This window comes from Nuphar pumila, chromosome 16 (assembly GCF_984573655.1).
Source record: "Nuphar pumila chromosome 16, dmNupPumi1.hap1.1, whole genome shotgun sequence".
In the NCBI taxonomy this organism is placed as follows: Eukaryota; Viridiplantae; Streptophyta; class Magnoliopsida; order Nymphaeales; family Nymphaeaceae; genus Nuphar; species Nuphar pumila.
The window spans coordinates 79,856,033-79,869,067 of NC_143264.1; the positions used below are offsets into that span (position 1 = coordinate 79,856,033).

The following is a 13,035-nucleotide window of genomic DNA, read 5'->3' on the forward strand; positions in this document are numbered from 1 at the left end:
ACTTGTCTAAGTACGGGTAGAAAAACTGATTCATTAGGGTCGTGAATGTAGCTGGAGCATTCATCAACCCGAATGGCATTACTAAGAACTTGTAAGCACCATAGCGGGTGACACAAGTTGTCTTCGGCTCATCGCTATCTGCAGTCCTCACCTGCCAATAACCCGATCTTAAGTCTAGCTTTGAAAAGACTCGAGCACTGCCCAACTGATCGATCAAGTATGCTATTAGGGGTAATGGATACTTGTTTTTTACCGTGACCTTGTTCAAAGCACGATAATCCACATATAACCGCTTGGAGCCATCATGTTTTATCTGAAAAAGGACTGGAGCACCAAATGGGGCTTTCGATGGATGAACAATGCCTGCGTCCAACATCTTGTCTAGCTGTCTACGCAGCTCCTTCAGCTCAGTTGGCCCCATACGGTATGGAACCATTGCGGAAGGCTTCGCTCTCAAGATCAACTCAATCTTGTGGTCGACCTCACGTCTTGGCAGAAGATGCTTCGGCAATTTCGGAGGCATCACCCTCTGAAATTCCTCCAATAGTGGAGCTAGGGTCGGCGACACTGCTGCTTCTACCTTCCCTTCTTCTGCGCGCACTGCAACTCAGAATGTTTATTCTCCATGCTTGACACCCTTTTTTATCTGCATTGTCGATAGCACTGAAGACTTGCCTTTCTACGTAAGGCACTGCACTGTGTGGGACAGGTCTGACTCCATGATAGTCAACGTGTTAAACTTTGGCAGCATCAGAATATTCTGGCTTTGCAGAAACTCCATACCCAAAATCACCTTAAAATCGTTCAGGGACACCACAAAGAAGTTTGTTTTACCGACCCAACTCCCCACTTGAATAACCATATCGCTTGTTTCACCAAGAATGGGCTTGGCCTTAGAGTTTACCATTTTGATGGTCCTCTGCTTTGGCCTAGGCTTCAAGCCCAACCGCTCTGCCTCTTTTCGCGAGACAAAGTTGTATGTGGTCCCAGAGTATATCATTGCTGAAGTAGACTTTCCATTCATAATGACTTTCAAGTACATAAGTTTCTTACTGACCTGCATGTTCTTAGCTGCGCAACTTCTAGCTGCGTTAATCGATCACATGGCCCTCATCCTTGATTGCATCGTCTCAGTGTCACTGCATTCAGTATTGTTGCATTCTTCTTGTGTAGCATTAACTTGCCCGTCATCCTTCACGAGGCGCTTTGGGCACTACCTGGCGATATGTCTATCGCCACAGAACTAGCATGTCACAACCGCACCCTTGTTGTTGTTGTTGTTATGCTTTGTAAAGTTCTATTTTTTTTTATTGATGGCGTATCGACGCCTCACCTTTATCATCGCGCCGCTCGTCCTTCTTGCCTCCGTGGTCAGGCTTCTTCCCGACTTTGGTTTATGGAGTAAAAGGCTTGCGCTGAGTGTCAACTAAGCACTCGACTGCCACATATGCATCTTCCAAAATATGAGGGTTGCTCCTTTCCACTTCAGACTGTGCCCATGGTTGAAGTCTCACAATGAACCAGTTGAGCTTGTCGTCTTCTGGCATGTTAGGTATCTCCAGCGTAAGCTTCTGGAATGTTCTGACATAGTCTTGCAACGAACCAAAGTGTTTGAGCTTATGAACCATTTGGTACGTCTGCCGCTGCGCGTTTCTTGGCATGAAATAGTTGCGCAACTCTATTTTGAAGTCGTCAAAGGTGTCTATCACGCATTGACCCCTCTCCATGTCATTGCGCTTTTGCCTCCACCAAGCAATAGCATCTCCATCAAGTAAGGTTGTTGCGGCCTTAATCCTCAGATCCTCAATGATCACATTCTGGATATTCAAGTGGTCTTCTACTTGGAACAAGAAGTTCTTAATGCCTTGCTATCATGAGAACCATTGAATTTTGCGAGTCTTGGCACATCAATCATTGATGACCTCTCACAATTTTCGTCATTTAAGGTCACCGTCCGCTGCAACGTATAGTTCTTCAACTGAAGCTCCCCTACTTCAGTCTGCAAGTCGGCCACTGTAGTCGTCAACGAAGTGACCTACCCCATTAGTAAGTTTACCTGCTCTTGCAGGCTCGCCACCACATCATTCGGTCCATTGAATGATTCACATGGGCGTGAAATCGCTTCCTCATACAAAGTCACATTTTCCATCAGCTTGTTAACAGTTGCAACCAACTCTTCTTGGCCCCGAGGTGAACCCATCTCCTCAGTTTCGGCAACTACCTTGTCGTTGGTATTGCGCAAGTTTTGATAAGGCGCCACGATGTCTTGCTCACACATCGCAGCCTATCGACGTGTTTGTCGACACTGACTCCAGAGTCCCTTCCTCAGCACGAGAATGGGCTCTGGTACCACTTGTCACAGGCCTATTTCCTTCAATGGGCCAGCGCGGCGCGATGGTCCCTCCTCACCGCCGCAAGCCTACTTGTAGCTCGCTTGCCGGTCGCGGAAGCTTATAATCAGAGTGCAAGAGAGCAAGAGAAAGTAGAGGGAGAAAAATTACAATCACAGCGAGGGTGAACAAAAGAAAGCTCAACGCATTTACTTCATTCACAATTTTGCCCTCAGCTGATTACAGTTCAAGTATAGGGGCTGCCCCTTCGGGGTATTGATTCACCTGAACCGAGCAGCTTACATCAAACTCAAAAAAAGCAAAACAGACTCTAAGCGCAACGCAACTGTACAATGTAAGTCGTAAGGGAACACATAGTAACTTAGTAATTATTACTATTTATCTAATTAATTGCATTGATTAAGTGATTAATAAAAAGATAATTAGATGGGTGCATTAATCTTTCATTTAATTTATTGCTTTTGGTATTATAGGAATTAATTTATAAACATCATTTATTCGAAAATAACCTACAAATGGGTTTGGGTAAGGCTAGACCGACCCACTGAATATTGGCCCATGGACTGTTCTTCAAACCCAAGCCCATTAAGAACCGGGCCAAAACACAACCCATTAATAAATCGGCTGGTCAGAGCTGCACTTAATTAAAACCCAATGAGCCGAGCTCTAAATGGGCCTGAGCCAGGCCGATGCTCAGCCATATATGAGAGTAGTTTGGGCTCACTTTGACAATCAGCTCTTGGTAATGGCCCAACGTCAGGTTACCAGCAAAGAGGTGCAATCCAAGGTAGGAGATATGCAACTCCCCTAAATTCCAATCCAATACACTGGCAACAGCAATCATCACTTCTAATGACACATTGAATGGAATAATCGAAGGTTTTCGAGAATTGATCTGCATACCTGAATGGAGTTCAAACACGTGAAGAACAGCTTTGAGCTCACTAATGGAAGCAGGTGTTGCCTAGCTAAATAGAAGCACTCCGTCGGCAAAAAGAAGTGTCTTCTCTGGATGAGCACAGCGCAGGATAGACGGGAGAAGGAGGAGGACTTCTATCTTACGCACTGTACAAATCAACTTCCAGGAAAAGCACTCTCTCTCTCTCTATGACTACGAGGAAAAGGTAAAGGGACAAGGGGTCCCCTTGCCTGATCTACCAACGGCGGTCCGGCTTGTCTGGTAGGAGCAGCTAGTACACGTCACCTCGTGTTGGAACGTTCTAGGTTCAAAACCCAATGGTATAGTTCTATAACTGGTAGGGGTCTGCCTAAACCCAGCTTGCCTTTCAAAAAAAAAAAAGGTTTTCCAGCATAGAAAAACATTAGCTCAAAATGACAAGAAATTTGTAGGAATGAAGAAAAGGTTGCAAGCCAACAAGAAACATAAAATGGCCATGCAGGGTCACCCCAATGTTATCAGTATAGGTGTGTATCGGCCTGAATCAGCTATTTTTTAATAAATATAAAAAAAATATAAAAAACAATGTTTTAACATTATTTTAAAGGTTTTAACATGTGTCACGTTATGATTGATACTATTTTTTATTATTTTTGGGCCGAAAGGATTCAGTTGAGTATCAGTATCAGCCCGATACAGCTGAATCAGTGGCCCAACGATTCAGGGCCGATACAGATACTGACAACATTGGGTCTCCCAGTTAGCTAGGGAGAGCATCGGGATGACTGGCCCCAGATGTCACAAGTTTGAATTCCCTTAAATCAAACGCTTGAAGTATGGAGCACTATTGTGGGGCCCGTCCACCCTTTCGATGCTAACCACTACCAGGTAGAGCTAATTAGGGTTGTTAAGGGATTGGATAAATCTAATATCCAACCCAAATCCAAATCTGATTAGCAGTCAGATTTGGATTTGACATTGGATTTCATAACCAAATCCAACAGATATCTGAATCCGATTATTATATGCAGTTTTTCAGATTGGGTATTAGCTTTTCCATCCCAATCTGTCTCAGATTAGCCAATATCCAATTAGTCAGATCTCACATTGGCTACATCCAAACCCAAATCCGAACGGTTTATATTGCTAGAGCTAGGGCTAGTAAACGAGCCAAGCCCGAGCTTAGCAAGCCCATCACAAGCTGGCTTGTTTTCTTTAAAAAACTGTTTTTAAGTGCTTTTTTAAACATGATAATACATAAAATTTGTAACACACACATGCACATATATACACGTATAATATGTACAACTGTCCTATACGAGCTGAGCTTACCATATTCGTGCTCAGCTCATTTACCTAAATGAGCTGGCTCGTAGCTTGGCTCACCAAAGCTCAATTTCTGAGCAGGAACAATGTCTCTCACGAGGTGGGAATGATCTTATGCAAGGGGTGAGAAGAAAGGTCATGACAAGAACATGAAGCAATAATGGAAGATGGCTCTCCTTTACAAATATGTGAATGAGATGGTGTTTGTGCAAGTAGAAAGAAAGGCTCTCCAACAGCCTTGTCAGGGTTATACTAAATGCCAAGGCCTTGGATGCTGAGGATTTTGATGCTCCCTGATTAGTGCATCCATCAAAGGCATTATCAAAGCATAAACACCAGTCAATAGCTTCAATCAACATCGAAGAAGAGAGCAAACGGCTTGTAAACCAAGTAAGATTACTGGAATAAAACGGCCAGTTAAGAAGACGAGGGAAGTACGTACAAAAAAATCAATAATGATTCATTGATTGGACACACGGAAGAATCATGTCACTCAATGGGGGTGTTGCTTGAATCATTAGTCTGTGACACAGATTGCCCATAGTTCTAAAGATTCTCTCCTAGTACATTTGCCCATGCTTGCATTTCATTGAGAATTAAGAATTACTTGAGGAACCCGTTGAGTGCCGATGAAGTTCCACATTGGCATAATAAACAGTGAGGCCCGAAAACTTTTCTGATTTTATTTTGGTTAAAGTGGGGGTGTGGGGATATTGGTTTGTTTTACATGTTATATAGGACAGATAACGTATACATGGGAAGACAAGATCTCCACCATGGGAATGATAATCTTTGCAGGCAAAAGCCAAAAGGGCATCCAAAGTATTTTGGTCGAATAAACGACACATCAAACACTGAATTTTGGTGGAGAATGCTACGTTCTGATCCTGTGAAGCTATCAGAACCACACAACGTGAAACAGGTTATATGCCGCCCCCCCCCCCCCCCCCCCCCACACACACACACACACACACAAGACAGCCGTTAGTTACATCCTGTGTTTGGGGGTCCCAATGAGCACCACGTATGTAAGCACATGCGGCTCATATCCCCATGTTTGTAAGCATCAGTTAGTGTCGGAACCCGGTGCGATTGCAAAGACTTAAGTACCCTTTCTTCCATTAGTACCGTAAAAACGATGATTTTAGAAAAAGAGCAGTTGCAAAGACTTAAGTACCCCGAATATGCTTATTTAAGACCCAGTCCCTACACTGCAGGATTATCTGAAAAAGGAATCCCCCTTGAAAAAGGCCATGAAGATCAACCCTCTCTCACTCTCTCCCTTCTTTTTTTGCCTTTGTGCACATCCAGCAGACGATCTTACATTGCTCCATCAAGCACCGACTGACCCGCATACTGTCTTTGTGCACATCCAGCAAACGATCCTATATTGTAGCATGGTTCAACTTGATGAGTTGTGGAGCTTAGTTCAAAGTTTTTGCCCTTACAAGAGGGGGGTTCGGGGGATCCCCCGATGCGGGTCCTGCTACGCGGTCAGCGAGCAGGGGTCCAGAGGGGGCGCCCCTGACGGGGGGGTTTCTGGGGGGCAACGCCCCCCAGCATAAAAAAATTTTTTGGGCCTTGTATAAATTCTTTCTTTTTTTTTTCCACTTGTAACTATCAAAAAAGAGCAATAAAGTGTTTTGTTTGATCGTGACGCTCATATGTTTCCTTCGGTTGTTTCTTGCTCGAGGTTTTCGTAACACCCTTTCTCGTGATTTTCTGTTGTTTTTTTTTTTTGCTACACGATTTTCGTAAATCGCTACTTGATTTAACGATTTTCTATTTTTTTTTTCGCTACGTGATTTAGCGATTTTCTTTTTTTTGTTTTTTGCTACGCGATTTTCGTAAATCGCTACTCAATTTAGCGATTTACAAAAATCGTATAGTGATTTGCCATTTATTTTCACTACGCGATTTTCGTAAATCGCTACTTGATATAACAATTTTCGTAAATCTCTACTCGATATAGCGATTTACGAAAATCACATAGCGATTTACGAAAATCGCATAGTGATTTGCCATTGATTTGGTGAAGAGGTGGCTCCTATCGGAGAGCACGGCGCTGAAGGCCGAGATCAGGACCTCGTGGTGCCAGAACCCGACGAATGCCCGCCAAGACCTGAGGGTGCGAACGCCCGTGTTGAACAGCGTCAGGGTAGCCTGGAAGGCATAGCCATGATCGAAAGTATTGCCGACGTAGGGGTAAACAGATTATACTTTGAAAGACTCTGTTGTAAGTGTACTAGAGGAAGATTCCGTTTTAGGTGTCTCTCGAAGGCGAAGGAGGGGCCACTGCAGTCGGTTGCCCGCTGGACGAAAACAACATTCTGACTACTGCTAGCAAAAAGAGGATGATGAACACCATCGGATCGTCGACTCTTTGCCTCCCTTAATTTTTTTCTAAAGAGAGAGAAAGGGTTTTACAGTGTTTCACGGAAAAAGAAGAAGAAGAAGATGATGAAAAGTTCAAACAGAAAAGAAAGAGAGAGCGCTTCATGTTTGTTTCGTTGTTTAGACTTTGAAGAGTCAACATCATCCTCGACTTTTTGGATGAAAGACATTTTTGTCCTTTTTTTTTAACCGTTGTTTCTCTTTTTTTAAATTGAAGACATTTTTGTCATTTTCTCAAACTGTCGTTTCATGACAAGAATAGCAAGAAAGGGAAATTAAGTCTTTGCAACCACACTGGACTTCGATGCTAAGTGATGCCGACATACACGGGAATACGAGCCCAATGTACTTACATACGTGGTACTCATTCAGACCCCTGAACACGAGATGTGGGATTCAGTGCATCTTCGAGAGAGAACATACACCACCCTCTCCGCACAACGTCATGATGCTATGATATTCTTAAACTATAGGGATCTTTACCAATGAAACTATCAAAACCACATAATCCCATAATCTGATCTTATAGACATTTACTTGCGAATGGTTGTTACATAGCTTAGAGAAAATGAAACTTATTAGACTGTAGGGATCTTCACCTACAAGAATCCTCCAAATAAATGAGAGCAAAGGGTGCGTTTGTCTTGCAAGGGAAGGGACGCTCCGAAACTTATGGCTGAAAGGGAGTCCGAGCCCACACCCCTCAATGACGCTTCCTTTCCCCAAAAAAAAAAAGGGAATCCCTTGTTTGCATTGCCCCGGTGGGGGCCGTGGAAATGCATTGGATGCCATGTGTTTTTCACAGCAAGCAAACACACCCTTACAACAAGTTTGATACCGTGGATAAAGTTTCTCCACAAGGAGCGGGGTCTCCCCGCAACTTTTTTTTCTCCCCAAGAATGGCAGAAGTGGCAGATTAAAATTGTGCATTTGGTGGGGTGCACGTGTCCCACCGAGACCTGAAAGGTTTTCCTTGGGGGAATAAATCCGGCACCATGAAAAATGTTAACAGTATCGGTGCGCATCAGCCTGTATCGTCCAATAGGCATCGTATCGGGCAGAATTTCGATAAGCTTCACTCTGAATCGGTTATTTTTTAAATAAATGCAAAAAATACATTTTTTGTTAATATTTTAAAACTGTTTTAATGGTTTTAACACATGTCACGTTATGGTCACGACACATAATAAAAAAAATTTATTTGGTGGCCGATACAGAATGATTCAGATGAGTATCGGTATCTGCTCGCATACAGCTGAATCGGTGGCCCAACGATTCAGGGACGATACGGATACTGACAACATTGCATGAAACACGCCCTCATAGAACAGAATCTTCTTATCCATTCCTCACCAAGCAACGGGAAACCGTACTGCCACAGGCAGAAACCTCACGAGATTAAGATGCACGCCCTTCATAATTCTATTAACTGGAGAATAATCTCAATTATTTAAAGGAACAATAACCTGACAGCAGAACCATTGGTCTTTGGCATGAGGAGGGGGGATTTTCCCAGCCATGATCTCATGAAGAATGTCCACGGGACAAATCTGTAACAACCATTCGTAGCCGTCCATCTAATATATGGATGGCCTTCTGTAGAGGGGGCGGTTAACACAGTTATGTGGTTTAATTGCATAACAACCTCCAGTGCATGAATTATGCTTGAGATGGATGGTGCTGGTTGGTTGCTTGCCGATATCTCTGTTCTCACATTCTACAATGATCTCCACTCACCTCGCGTCGTCCACGCTCCAAACTAACTGCCTGCACAGGCCTAGTAAATGCCATTAAAGCCATCTGCACCAACGCCCAGGGAAACACATGCCTATGAGCAGAATAGTAAATGCATGCGCTACCATGTCATTCATTGCGATGCAACAGGCCCAACATCATGTGATTGACTTCTCATACAAGAAAATGTTGCTTCACACTAAAATGGACCCATTCACGAAGGGTTTGGGAAAGGAGGTTGAAGCATAATGCTAAAAAAAATCCAATTAAAAAAGGATATCATCCATATAATAAAAGGCATAAATTGCAAAGAACAAAATGCAAATGCCGTATCACTCCTTAGGGAATGAGCTACACCCAAATAGTTTCTAGAAAATCCCTCCCCCTTTTAAATCCAGTTAGATTAAACAAGATCACAGATGGACGATGGTTAACTAAGCAGGTAAAGCGTATGAAATACCAAAAAATCATCTTCCTCTGCAACGGCCCTAGTGCTCCGAATTGTGGGCAGCTTCCCTGCATTATTGCTGAAGTTTCATTCCACATTTTTCCTAAGCATCACGCACTGAGTGATTTCATTGTTGAGACGATGGGCACCTAGTATTTTGGTCTTGTTCATCCACCTAACTAATGTTGGGGCCTAGGAAGTTAAAGAATCAAGGGCTTTTGTTCATCGATCACTATGGTGGTGGCATGCCAGTTGGTTGACGCTCCAATCACAATTAAATGAATTAGTTTTAACCCTAACTAAACCGCTAATGTTAATTCAAATTGATCTTTAAAGTTTAAAATGTAGTTTCACCCAAACTTGGCGATTTTTTTTTTTTTTTGAAAGGCAAGCTGGGGTTAGGCAGACCCCTACTGTCGAACTATTCGTGCAAAAAAATCCTGATAATTTTAAAAATATTGGCAATATTTGCGGCATAGTTAGGGACCAGTATGGAATTCACCGAAAACACAAAAATATGATTGACGCGTGAAAACATGTAAAATTTTGCAAAAATACTAATGCAAAAAAATATTTATAGCAAACTTTACTGAAGGGAGCATAATAGTCAAAAATGAAAACGCACAAGGATCCCATGTAAGGCAAGTTTTATTTTGAGAGAGAGAGAGAGAGAGAATGCTGTGGACTCTGCAAGCTTTTTAAATGTCCACTTCACTCCCTTAACAAGTCTTAATCATCTCTCTCTCTCACTTTGTCTCTGAGGCAGCAAAGGAAAATGGGCGGTGCGCTGAGGAAACAATTGAAATCCAGGCGATGTGAAGACCCAGCTGAGCTAAAGCAGATAATCCAACGTCTCCAAGCAGAGATACAACAGTTGAGGAAGGAAAGGAAGAGAGAAGAGAGAGCTCAAAGGAAAGAATTGGCAATGAAGCAAACAGCGTGGAATCAGGAGAAGAAGCATTTGGAAGAGGAGATAGGTGCCCTGGCCAGCTGCTGCGAGCAATACGCCAGAAGCGAGGGCATGCAGCTGCTGGAAATGAAGGAGAGCGAGTGGTCCTACATCTTGGTCGAGCAGATGAAGGAGCAAAAGCAAAGAGAGGAGGCAGTTGAGAAATGGAAGTGTTTGTACCTCGCAATCAAGAATGAACTTGACCAACTCATTCAAGCTACAACACTTCTCTCTAATCCGCACCATCAAGGTAAGAGAGAGAGAGAGAGAGAGGTTACTCTGGATTTCCCGGAGTTGCAATTTCATAAGTGCAACTCCATGTCAACTCAAAATTCTTGTGTCTGGAATATAGAATTTGATTTCCAGCAAATTCCTGGAAAAGCCCAAATTCCAGGCTTTGAATTCCCCCCCAACCCCCCAAAAGAAGGGCTACAACTCAAAATCCAGGACTCTGTAAAGACATCAAAGACGGATATTATCATAGTTTACGAAATACAAGTGAAACGAGTTGATGAATCTAAACGTACGCTAATGGCTCTAAATTTTCTGATGTACAGAAGAGGAAAGATTCTGCATAGAATTGCTGAAGGAGGAACTGAAGGCAAAACAAGAGATCAATGAGCTACTAAAGGCAAAGGTTGTGGAGATGGAGAAGGTAAGTGCGCAACGAGAAAGGGAGGTGGATATTCTGAGACAAAGCCTTCGGATCATGAACACCAACCCCACCAAAAAGCAGTTTATAAGAACCAATCTTTCGAGAAGTCTCCATGTATAAGATAAGCAAGCATGGGTGGTTCACAAGAGGCATGGTAAACCATAGGGATTGTCTGTTTGCAATATTAGAAAATATGGAAACATTATTTAGTAGATATCATTTAAAATGAGGTTACAAATTTTATCAGGATCTACATTAGCACCCGCTCCTCCGATGATACCCCTTAAAGCTTTAACGAGATATATCTCCATCAAGTCCTTAAACCATGGCAGGCAGGCAATGTGTGTATGTGTGTGTGAGAGAGAGAGAGAGGGAGAGAGGCACTAATGACGTTCATATCAAACATCTTCTATAGGGACAGTGCCATAAAGGCGAAGGCTTTTTATTTTTCCCTAATACTAAATGGAGGGTTCGGCTGGGGAAGGGGCTAGCAAGAATAAAAATGAACACTTAGTTCTGTTCACGGATTGAAAGGGGGATACCAAGCAAAGGCTAAGGCAGAGAGTGTCATGATTCCTAACTGTTCATGACCCTATATCAGCAAATTAACGCTAACAGCCACTTTCTATTTGGCGTACCCATGCTCATTGCTCGGAGAGAGAGAACAGTAAGTTGGGACTTTTTTTTAAGCAGCAGTAACAGGGAACGTTAAGCTGCTAAACCTGGTAGAGAGTATCCAAACCTAGTTTAAGAGCAAATTTCAATCTGGAAAGTTCAGACCCAACTTGGCTGGAGCTGGAGTCAATTATACTTAGACCTACCATGTTCCAGCCCCACCCACAGAAGTTTATCGGCAGATTATTCTCTTGGCCTAGCAGTGGCTTTCCTGAGTTTTTTGAGAGAAAAAACCATTAAAACCAGCAGTAACTCCCACGACAATTCAGGCACGTTATCCCCTCAACAGCTAGAGTTCAATGAGGTGGACTCTATCTCTTTCCAAGGCTTGTCACTAGATTGCCAAATATCGAAAATCATGTCATCATCGATGCCTTCCAAATGCAGCTCAAAGCAAACCTGAGATTATTTACTTACAGATTTATTTATATACTTTTGTAAACTTTCTCAGTTGTTGTAAAATAGTAACTATATACGGTTACCAAGATCTATCGGTAACAACCAACAGTTACCGTTTTTCTGGTCTGGTCATATATTGAATATCCTCAATCTCAGGGTGTGCCAGGTTTACCATGTGAGTCTCTCTTCCTTTCATGGTATCAAAAGAGCAAGTTCTCACGAACCCATCAATGGCTTTCATCGTTCCAGCAACTCAGTGGAATGCCATTGCGAGCCTGGAGTTGAATCAAGATAATTACTAAAGATCACAACTTGAGTCAGTAATGATGAACCAAAACTCTCTTAGGTTTGTCAATGGTTCTTTTTCTCTACCCAACAAGTTGGTAATGCAGAAGATGCAAAGCAACAAGTCAATGCTGACTTTCATGCTTGGCATAAATCTAATCAGTTTGCCTTATGCTGAATCAAAGCAATCGTTTCAAAAACGGTTCTTGATCAAATTATAAGGACCAAGACAGCTTGAGAAGCTTGGACTGCATTAGAAAAGGTCTATGGCTCTCAATCACCTTTGACAATCATGATTTTGAAGAAGGATCTCAGTTTCATTAAAAATGAGAGTATGAAAATGATCTTCTATCTAAACAAAATCAAGTATGTCTGATTTCCTAGTTGCTGCCAATCACGACCTTGAAGACTGCTGCAAATCACTCTCAATGGTTTTCCATTGAGTATGAGAGTTTTGTCACATATTACCACCGAATCCTCTTCCCGTACTACCTTCACAAATTTATATGATCTCCTCGTGGATCAAGAGAAATGCATTCTTATGCTCCATCCCAAACAGCCCGAGCCTTCACTGCCACACGAGGCAGAGTCCAAAGACATGGATCTTACAGAGGCCAATGGAATCATGGCAGGGGCCAAGGTTGTTGTCATGGGCTAAATTTTTCGTGCTCATGAACGAAGAAATGTTTATGCGAGTCGCAGGCTAGTAAGCTTCATAGCACTTGTTTTCTCACAAGTAATCTTCTTACACAATGAAACTTCAACTTAGCAAGACTTTCGTGTGCAACAGTTGTGGACCCGTAAGATATCCAAATCAATCCAATCCTACCTAAAATCCTCAAAAAAATGGGACCACAGCCAACAATTGTTGGGACATTCCCAAAGCTTTTTTGGTAACTTCTCTTCAACAAAACATTGATG

The 13,035-nt window shown here is 42.6% G+C and overlaps 1 protein-coding gene across 1 annotated transcript; it reads left to right on the plus strand.

The window, feature by feature from the left end:
* Positions 1–9,926: 9,926 nt before the first annotated feature.
* On the plus strand, positions 9,927–11,008 carry LOC149813782 (uncharacterized). Its single transcript, XM_089991205.1, has 2 exons — positions 9,927–10,350; positions 10,658–11,008. Exons 1-2 carry the CDS (start codon positions 9,927–9,929, stop codon positions 10,873–10,875), a joined length of 642 nt encoding a protein of 213 aa, XP_089847331.1. The 3' UTR covers positions 10,876–11,008.
* The last annotated feature ends 2,027 nt before the right edge of the window (positions 11,009–13,035 follow it).

Excerpts from the sequence above, each read along its gene's own strand:
- LOC149813782 (XM_089991205.1), top strand. The coding sequence starts at position 9,927 with ATGGGCGGTGCGCTGAGGAAACAATTGAAATCCAGGCGATGTGAAGAC. Across the intron at positions 10,351-10,657 it reads CTCTAATCCGCACCATCAAG|AAGAGGAAAGATTCTGCATA; the intron begins GTAAGAGAGAGA and ends TCTGATGTACAG.